The sequence below is a fragment of the Brienomyrus brachyistius genome, chromosome 23 (assembly GCF_023856365.1).
Source record: "Brienomyrus brachyistius isolate T26 chromosome 23, BBRACH_0.4, whole genome shotgun sequence".
NCBI lineage: Eukaryota > Metazoa > Chordata > Actinopteri > Osteoglossiformes > Mormyridae > Brienomyrus > Brienomyrus brachyistius.
Genome location: NC_064555.1, coordinates 20,923,244 through 20,946,063, shown reverse-complemented (window position 1 = coordinate 20,946,063; position 22,820 = coordinate 20,923,244). Strand labels below are relative to the sequence as shown.

At 40.2% G+C, this 22,820-nt stretch overlaps 1 protein-coding gene across 2 annotated transcripts in view; it reads left to right on the top strand.

Annotated features, from left to right (window-relative positions):
* The first annotated feature begins 4,167 nt into the window (after window positions 1–4,167).
* calcr (calcitonin receptor) overlaps window positions 4,168–22,820 on the top strand; it is a 43,258-nt gene continuing 24,605 nt past the window's right edge. The window contains exons 1-4 of one of the 2 annotated variants that reach the window (XM_048994120.1): window positions 4,168–4,554; window positions 19,781–19,846; window positions 21,499–21,655; window positions 22,077–22,169. In XM_048994120.1, the coding sequence (XP_048850077.1) occupies window positions 19,802–19,846; window positions 21,499–21,655; window positions 22,077–22,169 (295 nt within the window). In that variant the 5' untranslated portion in view covers window positions 4,168–4,554; window positions 19,781–19,801. Of the gene's footprint in view, window positions 4,555–19,780; window positions 19,847–21,498; window positions 21,656–21,836; window positions 21,898–22,076; window positions 22,170–22,820 lie in introns of those variants that run through there. The other variant, XM_048994122.1, reaches the window with a different exon arrangement.

Genomic DNA, 22,820 nt, shown 5'->3' with positions numbered 1-22,820 from the left:
ACGACCCCCACAGCACCCCCGCACCTGATTGCCCATGATCATAATACAGGATACGTTAGGCTATTTTTAAATATATCATTCATTCTTGATGAATGTGCCTTGGTTGATTGAATTTATATTCCCATCCCAAACAAATGTGTGAATAAATTCATAAAAATTATTTAAAAAACGTAGCGCATCAAAAGAATGAATAATCACTACGTTTTGAAGAGTTTTTAAGTACAAGACCTTAATAGATCTCTGGTCCATAGAGACAGTGAGCCCATGACATTTATGAACAACATCAAACCTGTATTAAACTAGTATATCAAATAAATGTCCGTCTGCGACTGCGTGACAATGCTGACCTTCCAAACAGATCAAGCTCACTGTCATCTTGGAATCTATATTCCATATTGAAACATTTAATGTGGAATGACACCAGTTCATTAATTATCCTGTTCTTTTGTTTGTTGGACTCTAAAGATATAGAGATGAAGCTATTTTCTGGAATGTAGCTTGCAAAAATATATGCAAGACAGCTCCACTGTCAGCTAGGACTAAGTGTACGGTCAGAGTGACTCGATATTTCATATTTTATTCTATAGAATAAGTACTATATTTATCTGACACAGAAGCATGCATTTATTTCAGTGGAATACAGTGATCCCAAAAATATGAATACATGCTTAAAAATGAAGTGAGTCTTACCAGGCTGCATTTTAAGGCATAGATAGCATTCCAGAATGCACTGCCAGAGGAGTGAAAAGGCATCTTTCACAATTTTTTTGCTCTCAGGTGCATGGAGACCAGAATGACTGTTGGTAAATCCTTTAGGAGGTCATAAACATCTCTGCTGTCAATCAGAAGCAACATAACAACCAAAACTGACAGCTTAGTCACCACTAGGGGATGTGCCTTCTAATTCAAGCCGTGCCAAGCACAATGCGGCCTGCCTGCCACATGCTGAACGTGGACAGGGAAACCCAATAAAATGGAGTTTCCCTCGAAATTTTGGAGTTTCTCATGCCAGTAGTGGCATCTTGAAGAATTTTAACCGGAACTTGCTTCAGTAAGAATACAAGTCATCCTCAGGTTACAATCAAGATCCGTTCCCAAAGTCCGTGTTTAAGTCGAATGTATAGGGGAGTCATAAGGAACTGTTACTCCACCTCGAGCAATGAACTGCTGAAGCTGCGTCAAGTTTTCATGAACCATTGGGTTTAATCAGAAATGTTTAATATAATAGACCTTAAGGCATGAGAAATGAAATTAGATGAAAGCATTTGATGATGATGATGATGATGATGATGGTAGTGGTGGTGGTGCTGAAAACCTCGTGTCCAATCCAGCATCTGTTTAGGATCAGAATCAAAAAGGGTAGTACCAGTGACCTACAAGTCAAGCTCTTTGGACCAAAGGTTTGCCCAGACGTCATTCTGAAGCAGTTTACAGTCCGACAGCTCATCCGTGTTGTTAGGGGATGGCCACAGATTTCCTTGCACAATCCATTTCTTGCTGTGTTCTCCCTGTCTGCCTGCACTCGGGTGCCGCTTCAGGTGACCTCGAGTCCCTGGCGAACGCTGCCAGACACCTGATACTTGTGACATTATCTATTTACATCACAGTTGTGTCCGCTGTTTAAACTTCAGCACTGCTATGCAAAGCAGACACCGTGGAGCTCCAGGTGTCACAGGCAATGAGCTCCTCCCCTGCTTCTGCAGCAAGACCTTTTCTGGCCAGCTAGTACCTGGCCGAAGCCCTTCTGATTGTCCGTGCTTCCCAACACACCACTAATCCACATCAATTTCATACTTCAATAGACGACAGCAGAGCACTTTCCTGGGGCTGCCTCAAAATACACGGAGAACGACCATTTACCTACTTTTACACGCTGGAATCTGATTTTTAGCAATGATTCAACCACACATTTTAAAGCATTTTGAAGTGAACACAGCCTGGTATGTAACGATGAGTATATCACTCTTTGAGAACATTGCTACATTGTCGCTCTTAACATTTAACACGACGGTAAACATAAATGAAAGAGGCATCCGCGCTGAAGTACGCACCTCGCCTCTCAGCATTCGAACACATCTCCACTCCACGAGGTCTCGGTGTCAGACAGGCGCTGTGCTCATTTTGCACTTTACTTGTCATTAATATGCAGTTTCTCACCCACTGCCTTTGCACAAGCGAGACGATGAGGCGGGATAACAAAGGAGTCACCGAAATATGCAGAAATTCCGGGCTTCAAAGGCAACTAATTCTTCAGCATGTAGTGGAGGTGATGTGTTTTACAACTGAGACATAATGGTAATAGCCAAAAACTATTAGGAAAAAGCCATCGGAGGTCGAACAGCGATGGAATAAGGAAGGAGTGAAAGCCGGTCTCATTCCTGATGCATTCCGAGTCATACCTAGATACCACAGCGCTGCTACAGAAATGTCCAGCTGTGTAAACAGGTTCAGTCGGTAGCTGGCCATCCTGCGAGTACCGTCCTACGCTCAATGCTTCCCAAATTGGATCCAGATGTGGTACCACAACCCTTATTGGAAAGCGATGCATGGTAGCAGGTTACTTTGGGTACAAGCATCTGCCAATAAAATAAATGATGAAGGTCTTGGACTAGATCAGTTGAGAATATTGTAGAGCAATAAGCATATGGTCCACAAACAAAAGAGTACTTTAGGGATCTTTCAAACCTATGAGGTAGTATTTGTTTACCTGTAACAGAGTATCATTTAGTAAAGAGTACTGGAATGACCCTCACAGGCAAATGGTTCTGATTATAACTGAGTTGGAATCATTTCCAAAATTTGAAGGCACTGCCAGTACTGCTTTAAAGATGGTGATTATTGCTGATGGTAGGAAATTTGTTACAGATATTACAGACGGCAGATTATACTGAGTGAAATTACACATGTTCTGAGGAACTTGAAGACTGATGTACAAGTAACTTTGATACGCTCAGGACTTCACCGCGTGACCCGCTGGCAACGTGCACTGCAGCTTCCACAAAAACAAACACGACACAACAGTAAAACGCGCTGGTGCTCAAACAAAAGCCAACAACGTGGTCCTGAGTGCTGGCTTCATTTTTAAAGCCAGATGTGCTGGGAATAGAAACAGATCTGAAATCGCCAATGTAGATCGTAAATACCGTCATAATACGTAAGGAAAAGTGTGAGGGGAAAATGAAAATTACGTAGATTCTGCTAACCACAATATTGCAAAACCTGGTGGGGGGGATAATTTTTGCATTCATGAATCAGAAAATGAAACATAGATTGATTTTATTTATTTTCGCTTAATATTTATAAAGGAGGAATAATTGAAACTTAAACTGAGGGTAAAAATAAGAGATTTAAATTGAGCCTTTGAAAGACATATTTAATAAATCACTAATAAAAAATCTGAAAAGATTGCTGTAGTGCGTGACTACAATCGCATAATTTCCAATCAGTTTAAGCTTATGTTGCTTGCCTTGGGTTTTTTTCCTTTACTCAGGAAAATAAATACACAAGAATACTGTCCACACACACATACATAATTTTATCCTGCCTACACGCGTCACTAATAAATGAGGACTTTGACGAATCCTTGTTTATCATAATGTCTGATACGATTTCAGTAATATTTATCAACACCTATATTCACCACGTTATCAATGCATAATTTGTAATCTCAGATGTTTTTGATAAGAATATATAGATGTGTAGCCCATAGGCTTCTTACGGCTTGTATACTTTTTGAATGAGGTCCTGATTCGAAGAATTAGATCCTACCAAATAAAATCTTACTGACACAAGGCGACAGAGGATACCCAAGAAGTCTTAACAAATATGCAAATATCAGTGCCCCTCTCATATTTTAGCGGATAAGATGCTACCATCCACGACGGCTTGGCTTGGCGTGCGAGTTTCCACTACATGGGGAATGGCATTTAATTGGTTTCTTTGCACTTTGCAAATATAATCGCATTGTAAAGCCTATAAAGACGTGAGGTGCGCTATTCTGTCATGTCAGACCTTTTATTACCCGTTTCCAGGCATCTGGCTGGCAAGTAAGGAGCAGTGACAGTCGGCACCGGTGCGACACAGCGGGGTGACAGCCGGTACATGCGGTGTGTCTTTAAGATTGATAAAGCGCTGCGGTGAGGTGCTGGTCTAGGAGGAGCTCAGTCCTGCCACCCAGCCTGCGTAGTGCGCGAAGTGCAAGGCGCTTTAGATGCGCTCGGATTACACTGTAACGGCGCTCAACATCAATCCTGCGCAATTATCATCCGAAGGTCATACTGATGAAGCGCTTGTAGGGAAGTCCTCTCAGTAGATACTTAGCATCCAGCTCTGCTTTGCGTAATTCTTAGTTTTCCATTAAGTGGACTGGATTCTTTGGGACACGACCACGAAAAAAGAATAGGCAAAAATTTTAAATGATCTGAGACGATGGATTTCTGTTGCAGAAGAAACTCTTCGTGGTCTTTCTTCTAACAAGATAGTTGACCTGCTTCAACTGTTAAACTATATCAACATCGGACTGACTGGGGACTTTGGCGGTTAAATTATACTAAGGTATGTCGTACAAAACGTGTCATGTCGCAGCTTTATTTCATTTGTAAATGTTTGAATTACTTTTTTGTAGTATTTCTGTAGCACCGCAGATCATGGTGCTTCATGTAGATATGTCTTACTTCTTTTTTCCAGTATGCTGGCTCAGATCTGCATTTTCCAGCTTCATTGTAGTTGCTTTTCACCTGAAGTCTTCTGGTAGCTGGTACTTTTGGATGATTTACGTCCCCGCTGTATTTTCAAGTGATGACAACCTTCAGCTTCGATCGGTTGTTCAAAATTAAAGATGCTCGTCTGGCCGGAGACCGAGCTGTGATCCGGGATGTGGTGACCGACCGCGCGCAGCTTCGCGGACGCGAAAGCTTCGCAATTATAGCAGCTTTTTTACATTTAACTGTAAAAAGCAAGGCGGGAGGTTTTAATGCTGTCCTTGTGATAACAGAATCGTTTCCCACAGTTTTATAGACTCCAGAGTGAGTTTTCATTGTAAACGCACGTTGACATGAACGCAGAACCAGTGTCAGTGGTCTTCCAGCATTTCTCTTGACTGTAGCTATTTTCAGCGTAAACATAAAGCTCTTTATAGAATTGCTTATAGAAATGCCATCATTTTCCAGCTAAACAGGGGACGTTAAAAGCACGTTTTGTACTATACATCTTGATGATAGAAACGCAAAGATTTCCTTGAAATTGACAAATATCATCATTTCAGTTTTTCCACACGTTACAAAGAAACAGCCATTCGGAAAAATACCTCCAGGAGCTCAATATATATTATGCATATACGTGCATTACACACAAGGGACAGTCACACATATACAAACGTTATGTATTATATATGATACAATAAACCGCATGTATAGTTCCATTTTGCAACTGTTGTAATACAAATATGAATTCAGCAAAACAAGTAAAGCATTTTTCTTTCTTTTCGGTGCAGTTTTTTCCACTTAATTGTGGGAAGTAAAATTATGTGGTATTTCAGAAGGTTTTACTAGCGCAAGCGGCACTGCAAAGCTATGGCCAGATAAGAGCCAGCCAGATGTGGAGGAAGGGGCGTTTAGGAACCGGGGGCGGGGGGGCACGTGTGCCCTCAATATTTAATTTGGCTTCATTCATTCCCTCCAAAAAACAGAACTTTACATTTAAATTAAGTAGTGTCCACCCCCTCCCCCAATACCAAACTCTCTTCTACACCATTGTGTGAAGGGTGATGGAGTGGTACATTGATATTACAGCCTAATTTTATAACGTTGATCTAATTTTGCATTATTGCACGAACGGTGCACGCATATGATGAAGGATCTCTTTACCGTTGTTCGGTAACTTGAAACTTAATCAAAGGAGTATTTTAGAAAATAAATTCTTGATTATTTTCAATAAACTTTTCGATTTTTTTTTTCATTTTTACTATAAGGATTTACTTAATCATTTTAAAGGACGTGCATTCTTATGTTTATACTTATTGATTTGGTGCAAGCGCAAGTTGTAACGCAGTCCTGAAGCAAGTAATACCACAGGTTCTGGGCAGTTGTAGTTTCCTACTAAATATATCCCTAAATATGTCCCCTTTTGTATATGAGATATGCAATAATTCGTCAAGCACTGCCTGTCCGTACGGAGCCCACTTCAAATATGTGAAACAGATGGTAGACAGTTACATTAGGAAGCGATACTGCAGCATGCTGAAGCATGTGTGTACGCTTCCTGATATTTACTTAATAAAAGTCCAACAGGGCAAACACGGTTATTTCTGCGGAAAAGGGATGTTTTCTGCAGGCTGACGTCAGCGACGTCACCCCCTTTATCACAGCCTTAATTAAACTAATAGCCGATGCATAATTTATCATTACGGCCGTACTGTCTAAGCTTACGACAAGCTTCTTGGCGATCGCAACTTTTCACTGCTGTAATGGTTGTGTGCATCAGTAAGCAGTGCTCATTACCGGGATAGCTGCTGGTGCATTTGGGAAAGAAAAAAGAACTTTCGCTGTTTTTTTAAGGAGACTAAATTTAAGCGCCAAGAAATTAAAATTTAAGCGCAGTCTGGAAATAACTCACCTGCAGAACCATACCCAGAATGCCCATGAACTTTTGCTACTGGAACTGCAATTGCGTTCTTTTTTTTTGCTTTTACATTCCTTCTTCTTATATTTTTTGTTTTTGAACTACGAATCTTCAACAGCTCAACATCAGATTATTCGGCCTATTCATTCATAAACCAAATGCAAAAAGACGTAAAAGCTAAACATTAAAATTAAATTCTTAAAACTGTAATCATGTGAACATAAAAATAAACATTGAAAGGGATCAGATAGACTGCAGACCAAACAGTACAAGGGGGTAATAACACTAAACATGTATTAGTGGGCTAGTTATATTATTTAATCTTACATTTTTCAGAAATTCAAGTCCTAAGCACTTCAGCATAAAGATTTTTTCATCTTGTTCAGAATTTTTTGGAAACGGCCACCCTAGTTGACAGTGAAGTGAATTTTAAGAATGTGCAGTTTACATTAAACTTCGGGTATCAGTAGGTGGAGCTATAATTGTGTGGATCAGCCTGACTGTTGCTATATCTGGGTGAAACGTGTCATACTGTGCAGATTCGTGAAGCAATATTATTATACCAGTGGAAGTCAATTATTTTAATTATAATCCATGTTATGTGAAAGCTCATATCAAGTTTTCATCAATTCCCTTCTGAAATTGATGTTCTTTGCGTTTCTCTGTTCTGAATTTTCCGTTACGTATGAGTTCTGAGCTGAACGTGTAGGTTGTTTTGCACGTTTCTGAGGTTAATAGTACATGGCTTATTAAATGCAAAGAAGTTAATTTAGGAAATTGTTGCTGCGGGTGACAAGATGATGTCTTAATACCGTGTTCAGTTAAATTGTTTGTAGCCCTTATTAGAATGCTTAGCCAGCGCGTGCAAGAATGACACGAATACTGTGAGAAATTTTCTAGGAAAGAGTGACGGTTTCACTTGAAAACCTTAAAGCTTTCATATAACGGCCGCTCGGTGCAACTAGACATTCATTTGTTTCGCTTTGGCACAATTTTTCTAAGCCTTAGAGAATCGTTGAATTGAATGTTTTCTTGCACGTCCAACTTTCATCCTTCATTTTGTTCAGTTAAATTTCTCTTTTGATTTTTTTCTTTGTTAAGTCTAAGAATGTTTCAAGAATATAAGAATATTTTTGCATGTTTACAAGTGTCCGGAGTTTCCGTGTCTGCTTATTTATATGTGGGAAGAGATGGTCTAATGAACCAACTGCAGAAGGAAGAAAATATTATCCCGAAGGAAAATATGAAGGGCCGTTTTGATTAATACGGCTGCATTTCAGGAAGTTGGAATAATATTCAAGCAGCCTTCATGGCCGTCTCCACTGACATACTGTATCTGACTGTCAAGTTCGCCATGTGAATGAAATTCTAAACAGTGAATTTGTTCCAGCGGCTGTCTCGATGTCCACAGAGCCGTGATATGTTACTCTTGTCTCACTCTTGTGATATTTTTCTGAATGTCAACAGATACCCTGCCATGCCAGTACCTGCATTCATGTCACCAAGCACAGAGAACTCTACCGCATCTTTAAAATACTATTTAGTGAGGTTCCAAAGCCTAAAGATAAACTTTATGCAGTTTGGTAGCACTTTGCATTAACTGCACATTCCTGATGCATTCGTGGAACATTCATAAGCAACATGTAAGTATAGGCCCACCTTAGCACCCTAGCATACATTAACAGCTTTAATATACATTAATAACAGGGCCGTTGTTAGGACTATTCTAGGGGGGCACAAGCCACCCTAGAATGTTTTAACCCCCCACCCCCAAATAAATGTACACTAAATAGTTTAAATAATGTGGCCTATTGCCCCCAATACAGGTTCCACTCCCCTTTGATATATCTCTAGTGACTCTCCTGATTAATAACAAATGTTATGTGACAATAATGTTTATTTCAATAATATACTGTTTGTTATTAATGTATATTAAAGCTATTAAGGTCTGTTAGGATGTGATGGTACAGCTGCTTGCATGCTGCTTATGAATGTTCTATGAATGCATTACGAAGGCATTATGAACTTAATATAAAGTGTTACCATAAATTATTCTGGTGTGCGTGTGTGTCTGTGTGTGTAGATTATGGTCCCCACAATGTAATAAAAACCTGTCATTTTGACGTTTTGGGGACAATTTTTCAGTTTGTGACTGCAATCAACTGTCGGTCACCACACATCCTGGATCACAGCTCAGTCTCCGGCTGGGTAGGGGTTAAGGCCTTATGTTGGGATTAAAGTCTTCCCCATAGAAATGAATGGAGATATAATTACAAACCTCTGTGTGTGTGTGTGTGTGTGTGTGTGTGTGTGTCTGTCTGTCTGTGAAATATAGCTGTGAACACACTTTTCATGTAGTTTACAGTACATGTAGTTTTCTGCTACCAGCATGGGATGGTGAGGACTTTACCGAATATGCCAATGATGGAAAAGCCTCCAACTAACCTCAGAGCTCCAGATTTTCTCCATCATCCGTGAGGCCAAACGTAACAGATTTAACGCGCATGTCTTCGTAAAAACTGAGGACCATTTCAATTGAAAACGGCTTCTGTTTATATGAGTTTATACACCGTGCGCTCCGTAAACGCCCATCTTCAATGTCCTGTTTTATTACGATCCTGAGGTCCATGAAAAGTTGTTACCTTAAATCAACCTTAGAACGAGCACTTTCCGTCCTGGCAATGGTCAGCCTGCGCTGCTGTATTTAAGGCCCCCGAATCTTGGGATGCTGTTTGAGGACCCAGCAGGGTACTGTAAAGGACCGATTTAACGGTTTATGTAATACGGCAGGCAGATATCAATCTCTCTCTTTTTTTTACAATTGCTGTCACGTTAAATCTCACAGCAAGAACGGCCATTGATTGATAAAGATCCATATATGGCACAGTGAAAGGAGTCACATTTGTGCCCAGTTGATTTTATATGCGGTCGGAGTGTGCTTTCGGGGCGCATACCATTCCTGTTTTTAATACCGCCGTTCCCCCGTTCGCCTGACGGTTGCGCGTTCTGGTTTGAGAAGCCCCTGCTTCCAGTGTCAGTTCCCCCTCCAGCAAATGCCTTTTCGGCATGCCGCTCGTTTTATGTGGTTATCGGTTTTTTTTAACCCAAGTTATTTACTTGCTAATTCTGGGATTTTTTTTAAATGCATAAGACAAAGGAGAAATTCTTTGTTTAGACGGAGCTAAATTAAGACTAGAAATGTCTGCGCGCGCAGATAAAGCTGCCGGCTGTCTGCTCTTCGCTGCGAGATTTATAGCATCGGTGATATATGAGGGAAATCAGAATGTGCATCTTCTGTAGAGGAGACGAGAGCTGCTTGGAAGAGCTCTTTTCCCCCTCTGTAGTAATTGAAAGCATACATAAAAGGAATGCAAATGGTCTTCAAGACAATGAGAGGGCCAATTGTTATCCAAGGCAGAATTATGATTTACAGATGGATTGATATTTTTTGTACAGAAATACATTTATTTCAGCTCTGAATATGATTGGAAGCCGATAAGGAATGCTTTTCATTTGGCAAGCTGTGAAGGTCTACGATAAGATATTATATTAATATTAAAGCATAATTCCGCGGTATGGTGGCCGTTCATTTTATGCCCTTAATGTCCTGCTGTTGCCCTCAGTCCATTTTGCGATATTTGTTGGACAACATGCTGCGCCCAGAAAGGTCATGGCTGTACATTACCTGCGTCTTGGCATTTAGTTTACCATATAAAAGTTGTGATCATTTAATCCGTTAAATCAGATGATGGTGGCGGCCTTGATATGATCCAATCAGCTTTAGCTGGGCGGTGTGAGACGATAGGGGGCGCCCTCCTATGGAAAAAATAGGAAACATAATAGATCTTTAGTACACGCTATACAAATTGCCTACCTGTTCATACTGTTAAGCTGTTATATGTGCATTTATTTATGGAAATAAATTGAGGGATTGATGCTTCTGTCTATTCAATTTGAAACTAAAATACTGAGAGGATCACGTCCGCTTTTTAACGAGAGCGTAGCAAGATTATCTGCCTTTCGTAATTACAGTCAGGACGACTTAATGAGAGGTTTCTTAAACCTGCCTTCTCAGGGTTAAATCAAGGTGATAATGGTGCTCATTTAGACTGTATAACATGACGTTGCATGAATAAGTCTTACAATACATTATATAAGAGAGCATAACGGTGTGTGAAAAACGGACTGCAAAAGATTATGCAACAGACCATATACTTGTGTGTAAATAAGGACTATAAAAGTCTATGTAACAGACCATGCCCGTGTGTAAATAAGGAGTGCATACGACCATATAAAACAGCATGACCGCGTGAAAATATAGACTCTGAAGCCTGTATAATCGAGAACAGCTGTGTGCAAATAAGGACTGAAAAGGCTATACAACTGCCATGACTCAACAGGCATGACTCAGACTGCAAAAAAACAACATAATTCATGTCAACAAGCTGGCATTCAGTCACAGTCCAGCACATGTACAGCCAAATTGGAGAATTTTAATTAATTACATAGTTTTCTTCATTTCACAAACACCCAGGGTGTGTATTGACTGTTTCCTCTTTGGTTACATGTAATAATGTAATACGAGGAGGAAACAGTTTGCTGCACAACTTCCTCTCTTTGAAAGCTGTGGAGACGATTCAGTTTGATCCCTACCTAAGAAACTAGGACCATTAGACCTCTGTTTCATTATTCAAAAATACTTCATATGAATGATTTAACCTAATCAATGGCCCGGCACAATTAAAAAAAAAAAATTGCTAATGTGTGCATTTGTTCCTCATTTGTTCTTCATTTGTTCATTTTGAAATTATTTTATAATAAACAAATACATGTACCTTTGAAATATGATTAATCAAAGCTTCCCATAGCAGTTTGCTTCCTAGAAAAGCATTAGCAGTCGCTCATTAATAGGTTTGGTGGCTGTAGGGCAATTTGAACCTGATGGAACTTCCTCTTATATGGTTGCTAAGAAGCCTGCCGTGGTAACCGGGCTCTCAGGTTTGGTCCCTGCAGTGAACACATGGTATTCCTGCCCTAAATGTTTTTAACGCTCTGGCAGCTACACATTAAAATTTGGCCATTAACAGAGATTGGCTGTCCAGTGAGGCAAATTTATACCCCCATTCGGTGTGTCCATGGTGTGCTGACAGCAGGAGAGACATAACAATCTAGAAGAAACAAATATTAAGAAATCAATTAATATCTAAAGAAATTATATCTAAGTAAAAAGTTTTACAATGAAAAAACAATGACATTTTCTTTCCCCTTTGTTCAATATCATTTTACTTTACATTTTCACTTTTAATGTCATTTTAAATCATTAGTCCACATCTGCTAGATGAAAGTGCTCTTTCTTTCATGGTGCTGTACACAAAAGGGTCATTTTTCCTTTCTTCAAAGCAAACAGAGGAAGTTGGGGATGTATTATTGGGCAGCTGTGCCAGGTTCAGTGGTCTGTTAAGTCACATGCTACAAATGAAGTGGTGAACAAAATGGCTTTAACTGTTAATCCGTTAGTTTACATGCAGGGTAGAAATTCCCTCCACCTTTTACGTTGCAGCCATTGTTCTTAGTAGTATACATTTGACACATCTCAGTACTTCAGTTTACTACCTGCCGCCCCAAAATACTGTTGTGGTTATTGTATTTATTTTTTATAAAGAAGCCAATCAAATTTTCAGTTCCCAGAAAGCCAAACATTTCTGTAACATCATCGAAGGCAATCCTGTCCCTAACAAAGTTGGAACACGAAAGCTTTTATCGTATGCCAGCTTTAACCAGAAGACAGAATAAGCCTTATTTAGGTGGCATGTGCTTTCGTATGGGGCAGCATGTAACCTGGACACTCACCAGCTGAACATCTGGAGTCCCCCTTGTAAAACCTATTGGTGAAAGAAGACGAAGGGAGCAGAGTGAAGGATCCCGTGAGACAATCGTGTCATTTATGAAGATGAGCTGGTCTTGGGACGTGCCACTTGCCCTTGGTGTTAATTGTGGAGAAATCTGCCGTCTGATTCAGCCTATCCGGGTGCCCAGGCTTCGCACATAGCCGCTGATCAATTATTCTGAGCAATAGGGAAGACATTCAAGAAGTCAGCATTCCAAGAAATTAAGAATTTAGATTCTCAGTGTTAATGGATGTGTTGGGATGCCACACATGGCACAGGGAAAATATTTTTGTACATTAGGGTAATTAATGTCGGGCCGTCGCTGGCACACAGACCTTGTGTTTCACACAGAATTCCATGACACTGCGGCAGTAAGATGCCAAACCATCTGTCCTTAGCCAGCTCTTACAGCAACAGCGTGAAATGTTCTGCGCGCGCACACACACTCACACACACACAATTTTAAAATAAAAAACACATCCACGTAAAAAAAAAATGCTAAAAGTTGCAACAAACAAAGAAAGGGGGTGGTTGGGCTTTGGGACAAAAAAAAAATGTTGGATGTTTGTACTTTTCTGCTAGAAAAAGATCTTCAAGACCAGCTCTTGGTCCGTTTCAATAGAATTCAGTCAGTCTTGAAATGCACGTCAGATTTCTCCGGCTTTTATATATTGTATATTACAGTAAAATAAAAAGGCCTTACACTTTTCTGGAGTCATGCACCACTCCCTAACTTTGGAGCGGTTCCGATGCATGTGTACGAGTTTTTTTAATTCAGTTTTTCAAATTTGCTCCAAAACATGCTACTTAGTGCTCACGCTATTTCGTAACGGGATTGACGGGAGCCGGCTGAATGTGTCGCAAGCACGCTGTGCATGAACAGAAAAGCCCTCACAATTTGGCCACCGCCAGGCCGGCGTAAAGCCCTGTTTTGGGGCACCAGCAAAGCGGATTTGCAGCCATAGTGAACTAATTGACTCGGGGAAACAGCAGCGGAACAGAAAATTGATAACATTCAGTTCCAGTGGAGTCCTGCCAGAGTCGGCTTCTTTATTCCCATCATGTTCTTATGGTGATACTGGGAGACCAGTTTCAAATATCATGTCTGACAGGCGGATCTTTACTGCTCATTGCTATGTGAAATAATCTTACAGCAACTTTTAATGGCTCTACAGACTTTTAAAAGAATGATCTACAAGGATATAGAAATCAGAAGGGTTTATTTGATTATAAACATAAAATAAGATTTCCTCCGTGGAAAACTACACACCAGCGTATGAATAGTCAGTTTCATGCACCGTAAGACCTTAGTGAGACCCGAATCCCTGAATGAAGGTACATCCCAGTGTCTTTTAACCATCATGTTAACTGCTGGCCTTGCATCGCATTGCTCAGGATTATTTATAATGAGTAAGGAATTCCTGAAATGTATTCATTTTTATTTGTCTTAAATGGTCATCCATCTAGTTCAGTGTACCTTTTGACTTTTATGTACTTTCATTTATTTTCTGGTTCCTGTACACACACACAAAGTTGGTGTACCTATCTAAATGGGGACCGTCCATTAATTTCTATGGGAAAATGCCTAATCCCAATCACGACACCCTTAGCCCCCACCCAGCCCTAACCTTAACCATAACCTTCAGCACTTTTACTCTGTTGATTGATTGCCTTCACAGATTTTTATAAAACTGAGGTTATCTAAATGGGGACCTGAAGAAGTGTCCCCAAAAGTAAGGAAGTTTCAGGTTTTACTGCACTTTGGGGACATTTTGGTCCCCAAATGTGATCTATGCAAACACACACACACACACACACACGGCCAGCTTGACCTCACCCACAGAAAGCAAACTGGGGGAGGCGTAAAGTGAATTACCCCACGGAGATCAATAAAGTATCAATATCCATCCATCCATCCATCCATCCATCCATTTTCCAAACCGCTTATCCTATTGGGTCGCGGGGGGTCCGGAGCCTATCCCGGAATCAATGGGCACGAGGCAGGGAACAACCCAGGATGGGGGGCCAGCCCATCGCAGGGCACACTCACACACCATTCACTCACACATGCACACCTACGGGCAATTCAGCAACTCCAATTAGCCTCAGCATGTTTTTGGACTGTGGGGGGAAACCGGAGTACCCGGAGGAAACCCCACGACGACACGGGGAGAACATGCAAACTCCGCACACATGTGACCCAGGTGGAGACTCGAACCCGGGTCCCAGAGGTGTGAGGCGACAGTGCTAACCACTGCACCACCATGCCGCCCCAAGTATCAATATATATATATATACCTATCTAATAAGTATATATATATTTGCATGTGTGAGATTATCATCATCATCATCATCATCATTTATTTATTTATTGCTTTCACACTCCATCACAACCCAGTCCAGAATTCATACACAGGAAGCAGGTTCAGACGTTTGGGACCACAAATCCCAAAACGGGCTTGATTGTTTTGCTGTTGCGCATTCCCTGAATATTTCTGTCGAAGGTCTACAGAAGTAGATCTACAAAGAGGAAGAACTTTAAAAAAAAGAAAAGAAGAATCTTGACCCTTCCATCCGCCCATCCTACAATCGCTTCTCCAGAGGAGGATCTGGCGCCTGTTCCAGGTAGCAGAAAAGACAATGCGGGGACCCCTGGTGAGGACTGCGCTCCATTTGCAGGAGTAATTCGATAATAGAGTAATATGTTGAAGCTGAGAATATGGGGTATATTTGTCAACATAATTGGGTGGAGTTCCTCAGCGTTGTATTTTTCTCCTGCGATAGATCTCTGGTGTTTTTAAAGCCAGACTTTGTTTTTTATGATTTATTCAGCATTTCTGCAATGTACAGAGGGTCACACCCCTCCCAGATATCGATGACAGGCACTCAGCCCTGACTCCTGGCCGTAAGAACATGTCCCCAGTGGTTCAGCTTGCCAGCAGTGAGGCTGCAAGTGTCCGACGTGGAAGAATCCCAATGTGACAGTCAAGAAACACCCTAAAAAGTGTGATACTTCTAAAAGCTAAGGGATCAGTTTTTGTAGAACAACATGAACTATTTGCACAACATAAAAATCAATTTGTCACCAGAACATTTCAAAGAACAACTATTACTACGTTACATTTATAATACTATTTCTATTACACATTTTTCCTTTAGGTTTTAACATCTGAAATGACCTATGTAGTTCAACATTTAATAGCACTTGTACATATATAGTATTACTATAAAAATGCCAAAAGTGCTCAGATTTTACCTTGATGCTATCTTGGGTGAAGGGTACTTATTTTAAATAAATGGAGAATTAAAATAACACAACAATGGTATTCTGTTGAAGCTCCTTTCTCCCCTGACCCGTAAAGAATAGTTAATTATATGACCGGCTATGGCGTTTGTGGAAAGGTGGCCTCTCTTAGGTCCTCCACAAATATTTCCACTTGAGAGGATTCAAAGTCAGTCCTGGTGCTTAGAGGACAACTTTTTTTTCCATCTCTCTTTTGAAACAAATGCTGTGCATAGTTTTTCACTTTGAAAGATCCAGGCTTTCTGTTCTCTTAAAACACACACACACACACACACATACAGGATTTGGCAGAGTCAGGCTGGCAAAAGACGCGTAAACAGTTTAACATGAAGCACAGCTTGAAAATGATATCCGACACTTACGGTGAAAAATGCAGGACTGCTGTCCTGAAGGCGGGAATCGTGATTTTCCCATTCAAGGATCATACAGTAGCACTCAACGCTGACTCTTATATTTCAGTTTCTGTACGAGAGGTCTTGCAGTGCAGTTCAAAGCAACATCTCTGAGCATGGCGCGTACTCCTCTCGCTAATGAAGCCCCAGAGTGCTTGTGTTAAATCTGTCCTTGGGGCTTATATGTGCGACATGGCACCATACGCAGTTCGAGCCGCTTCGAGTGCGTCCCCCATACTGTCTCTGCTCTTAGAGCCGAATCGCGACCTTCATTTTCTTAAATTGTCGCAAAGAACAGTGCGCAGTGGTTTCCGTGAAAGTCATTTCTTCAGAAAAGCACAAATATCCCAGAAATGGACGGTTTTCACTGCGGCTTAGAGTCCTGTTACTCTTTAGCTATGTACCTGATGAGGGGTTTCGTATACAAAAATCACCAAGTTCTTGACACATGGTTTGTCACACTAACATGAAATGATAGTTATTGATAAAATTGATAGTAAATTTCAAGTGTTGCATTGTAGTTCTCTCATATAAAAAATATGCAGGAGAAAGTCATTAGCTTATTGAAATGCTTCTTATTTTTTGAATGCCTACGGTATAATACTGTGTCTGATGAAAGGACCTAACAACGTTAGCCGAACCATATTTGTTGCGTGCCATCTATTGATTAAACCGGAAAGATCTTACAGACACTTTAAATGGCAGTCAATTAAATTAAAATCAAATTCATAAACGTATGTGAATAATGAACTCCAAAGGAAATGGAAACTAGATTTGAGCAATTGATGAAATGTTTTTGTCCATTCGAAGGAGGTTAATGGATACAATGAATAAAGCATAACTGCAGTAAACAGGCAGCAAAGCATCAAAGAGCATTGTAACACTTTGGGTTAGGTACCTGACTCTCCATGTGAGTGGTTACAGCCTTCAAATGTCAATATGCAGTCAATCACATCTGCATAAACACAGAGACATAAGGCAAGAGCCATTTTTCTACTTTTTTATAAGGAAATGTATGAGCGTGCTTTGATAACGCGATGGGCAACACAGGGCTGAATGCAGTCGACTTTCAAAAGAGTTACCGTTAATTTGCTTCCCCCCCCATTCTCGTTTTTTTTTGTTACCGCTATGCCTGTCCGTCGCCCTGGCGACAGCTGTGACACACGTAAGATGCCTACATGCGTGTCTCCCCGCTGAGATGGATTACTTGAAAATCCGACTTGCCACAATGCAAAAATCCATTTGGGGGGCATAGTTATAAGTCTAGGAAATGGGAATGAGGAAGGAAAGGTGCAGGATTCCCGAGGGGAATTTTGTGGAAAATACATAAGAGCATTGAGCCTATGCACTGTGGTATTCTTCCTGATTAATTAACTGCCACAACTGGAGCATTTGTGTCCTAAATATGGATTCAGTGCTGAGCCACGCAACAGTGTGACATCCAAGACACAGCAAATTCTTTCTGTTGCCTTGTATATTTTTGATCTTGGTTCCTTTTATAATGACTAGGGGCATTTTTAGGCTCCCTTTTTATACAGTGAAAATGCTTCTGCTCTTAATTCCTATGAGCCTCCTGTAAATACTAAAAATACTGACCAGTAAAACTTCACAAGGTTTACAAAGTGTAAATGCATTCCACAACAGAGCTCCAGAGGTAAACCACCTATAACCAGGCATAGGCTATATGATAACATAGAGTAAAATATGCAAAATGCAGAGGTGACATTCTGGCGTAAGAAGACACAGGTGCACTTTGAGAACAAGACATGGGGTGATATTATAGTTATATGTAATTAAATCTGTTTGTTATTCATTGTGCTGTCAATCTCCAGAGGATGTTATATGGACAAAAGAGTCTGAACAATAAATTCTGATGTTTGATGCAGATCTGTGTTTTGAATTAAATAAAAAAAAAAACAATACAATTAACAAAAACATGCGACAGAACATCAAGCTGGATTATTAATGAACAGCTATATTGCAGTGTTCCCGTGGTACTAATGTCACTGAGCACGAGTTTTCTTCGTGCTGGCAGACAGGCAGCTAACGTGCTAATCCTAGAATCACGGTGCATAAACCTACCACACCACAAACAGATAAAAAACTTAAGTGCAGGGTTTCAATCGTGCGAAATCACCCAAGGAGATGCATAAAAGGAATCTTTCCGAGCGGTAGAAATGCTCCGAGATAGCATCTGTGCCACCCACAGCCATATTGATGGTACATAGCATGATGTAGGATGACATCAATCAGATTTTACTGTCATTTATAATTATGTTGCTTTACAAATGGGGAGAACAAGAGAGAGAGAGAGAATTCATTATTTTCATGATTGTATGTGAGCACATTGTGTCATTGTGTGCAAATGCGTGAAATACAGCATTTACAAAATTGGCTGATATAACATTTATGAAGTGTCTCAAAATAATTACGCCTATTGTCTAGTACAATATTGAGCCCGCTGCTGTTATGGTGTGGTGTATTCTAGATTACTCGAACCTTGGTCTTTCAGTGCCATGGCAATCTGCTGTACAAGTGAGGGCTGAATTTTGAAATATGTGGATCTGGTCACTACCAGACTAACCAGAATCCTCAGCAGAGGTGGATAGTTCTGTTCCAGAAAGTAACAATTCAGATGAAGATTGTGTTCCAGCCAACCAGTTTAGCACTCTGTGACAGTGGTTCTTGAACTGAATGGTTGAAATATTAAATTGGTCTAGATTTACTTCCTGGACCTGAACTTCTCACCTCTGATCACCAGTTAAATTCTTCAGAACTAGTAAATAAAGCATCTGCAATCCGGTTCCATAACCTCGCAGCTCAGCTTGAAAATGATACCCACTATTATTTAAATACAAATTCATTTTCACTTGCAGGAAGGTCGTCTTTCTTTGATTGGCTGCTGATGTAAGCATGTTTCTCAGGACAGGGTGCCCAGTGGTTGCAGTTTGCTTATGGGGTATTGCCTGCAGCGGCCCACATTGTGACAGCTTGCGTACCAGCTGTCCACCACACCACCGGGCCCGGTGCCGAGTCCTCACTGCTCTAAGGACAGCTTCCCCTTTGTCTTTGAAGTGCCCCATCTCGCACCTGTCCTTGGCGGCATTCAGCATTGTGTTCTGGATCCGACCTTAACTTCCTGGGTTATTCTGCTCCTTGACTTGGATGCTAGAGAAGAATGAATGTGGAATCACAATATTTCCTAAGCCGTCTGAAGGCCAGTGCTCGCATTCTTTCTCAAGAGCCAAAAAAGGCTAAGAAGAAGGTCAAATCGCATCGAAAGTAAATATGTGGAGCTAAGTAATGGCATATAAGTCGTCATTGTCATGGCAAAGTTGAATGACCAAAGAGGATTATTTCACTTGAACATTATAAACAATATTTATTCCAGAGCCTAAAGATTAACCTTTTCTTTCTCCTGATTCATTTCCAGCACTGAAATCATCAATAAACTGCACAGTCAATATAAAGATTAATGTGGCTAGTTTTTTATGCTCAGGTGAAGATGCTCAGGTGCAAATTTGATCAGTTCTGCTTTGATTTTGTGATTTATCTAATTCTCCTTTTTATATTCACAGATAAACTTGGGGTTTACCAAAATGAAATTAAAAAGTACGCACTGGCTTTTGGTACCGTTCATACTGGTAAGTCCAACCATTACATAACATGTACCAGTTACTGGATAACCCAGTTCTTAAATGGAAAATGAACTACAGTGTGTCTTTCACTCATAAAAAAGAGACACCTGGCCAAGGCATATTTAACAGCTTTTAATACCTTGAAATTTAGGCATGATAATTATTATTTAATAACCGTTTGTTTTCTTGATAGCTGTTCTTTGAAGGTTTCTGTAAAATGGAGATAGTGTTACTCTGTATCAGGTCTCTGTTTGAAGGAAGGTCTAGCCTTTTTTGATTATCTAAAAGCCTGGAGAAATTAAGATTAATTTGATGTGGTTCACTAATCTGTTAACCAGTAATTAGTTCACGCTGGTAATTAAAAGCATCAGTGACCTAAAAGGGAGACGATCTTTCAGCCATTTAGTCTAATGCTCTAAAATGCCAGTTTTTATCAGTGGCTGGTGGGCAAGGGCGTGAAATCCAGCTTCAGGCTTTAATCTCTGTCTTTCTAAGTATAAAATTCCCCTGCCAGGTCTGGTGGACAGCGAATAAATACCAAAAACAGTCCAGGTATTTATCAAAATGTCTTTGATAGAGTATTAATTAAGCAGCCATTTTGTTACTGCGGAGTCATTATATGAGAGTTTGCTCACATGATATTTCATGACACATTATATTGTCTCCAGCTCTGATTTAAAACCTTCGAAAAAGTCTGATTTTCAGACTCTTCACCATGAAAATGTTTACAATGATACCTGGTATGATGATGAAATTATCATGATATAGTGTAAGCACATGTTTTTAGTAAGTTCTCACTTAAACTCTGGACCTTGCGTTCTTTCTGAATGAGAACTCGAGTGCTCTTAATCAAGGATATTGGAAATGGAGGAAAGACATTTTTTTCCAAGCCAGTGCAACTGAAATGCGTGGTGGCCTAGTGGTCGTATGTATGACGTCATTTACTTCAGTGTTTGGAGTGACATCATATGTACGGCTGCTAAACTGCTACATAGGACGTCCGTGTGCTGATATGTTCCCCTCGGCTGAAATTTTATTTTAAAAAATCTTTTGCGTTGAAGTATAAAGTTGTCAGGTAAGAATAATGCATTATTTAGGATCTCCGTTGCCTAAAAAACTGCAGAGTTCTGCCTAACTGTAAGATTAAAATAGTAAAATGACATTGGACTGTTTTTGGTACGCGGAGAGTAATCGACGGCTGTTTTCTCAGTATCTGTGTTATTAATTAAAACTTAATAACAAAGAAAAAGGTGTCTTCAATCGACAATTACCTGTGCAATTGACAAGGACACCATTAACACCCTCAGTCACGTGGACCTCTATGTATTATTTTTTTAAGAAATGTAAAAATTGATTTCCGCAAAGCCATTTTTTAAACTTTAAACATCCATTTAAAATCTTATTCAGTACTGAAAGGAAGCGCAATCTTTGAATTTAATAAGAACAGACCTTTAACGGAATTTCCCAACAAGCATGAAAATACAAATTGCTCCCCCCAATGAAATGATCAAACCACAAGCAAGTACGTGCCTGTTCTTTTCAATTCACCCACCGCTGCTTCGAAGCAGCATCCTAACATCCACGCGTTAATTTAGTATCGTCGTGTTTAACCTGTGAATGGCCACCCCAGAACCGCGCTGTTTGCGTTCCTTTTACAGATTAGAGCCAGTGATGCAACGGAAACAAAACCAAAGCCCACATGGTACACGACTCCAAAACCGGCGCTGATCCACACAAACGGCAAAGTGCAAGAAATAAGTGATGCTCAATATAAATGTTTGCAGCAGAACAGCGACACACCAATCAACAGGACAGGTACAATGACGATTCCATTATGCACTTACTGGGATAAAGTGAGCTTTCTTGGTACAGCATATTGAGGCTAGAATTTGACCAGCAGACTGAGGGATAAAGTCGCCTCATCCTGAATGAATGGCTTTTATTTCATTTGATTACTGTATGAGCCTGACCGTATATCTGGCAATTGATTCAAAAGTGACTACAGAAAATTCATACAGCTCCTACACACAGAAGTGCATGTCACCGCGGAAGTACAGGTAATTGTCATGAAGAGTTCTGTCGCAAGTTGTCCTTGGAATAATCATAATTAATAAGAAATGCAATAGTAACATTGATCGCCATATATTAGCTTGCAAAACATGTATCTATTCCCGCAGATCATTCAGCAACCGAAGTCATATATGTATCTTAACGTGTTGTTTACCCGCTTTTAAAGGGACGTTCTGCAATCAAACTTGGGACGGGTGGTTTTGCTGGAAGGACACGCCGGCAGGAACGTACGCCCATCACGACTGCCCGAATGTGCGAGGTGAGGGCAGGGCGGGGTCAGACACTCCCGCGGAGAGCCAAGCGTTTTGGGACCATTCTGCATTTCACATCAAATAAAATAACAGACCACTCAGTTGCGAAATGGTTTACTGAAATCATGCAGGAGGCACTAATAAACGTTCTTTTTGTTTGTTTCCTGAACGCTACATTGAGAATGGGAAACCATCTTCATTTAAAAATACAGTTTATCGCTTGATTATCGGAGCCTGAAGAACTGCGTTTTTAGTAAAATGACCTCGATGTGAAATTGCCCTTATTATTATTATTATTATTGTTATTATTATTATTATTATTATTATTATTATTATTATTATTATTATGTCCTCTGATCGGTTTTAAACGTTGACAGTTGTTTACTGTCAAGTGGAATAGATATAGGTAGTAAAATGCGTTTTAAAACGGTCGCTGCAGTAAATAGGTAACACTATTTACATTAAAAGACATATAATATGATATACACACAGACACACACACTCACACACATGCAATGATTCTTTTTGTCTGTATGTGTTGCCAGAGAATAGATTTAGATTTAGATGAGTTTTTCCTTTCCCTTAACTTGAGTTAGTTGTGGTTGGGTAATCCCATCAGACAAAACGATCATTACACTAATACACTGGCCAGATTCAGT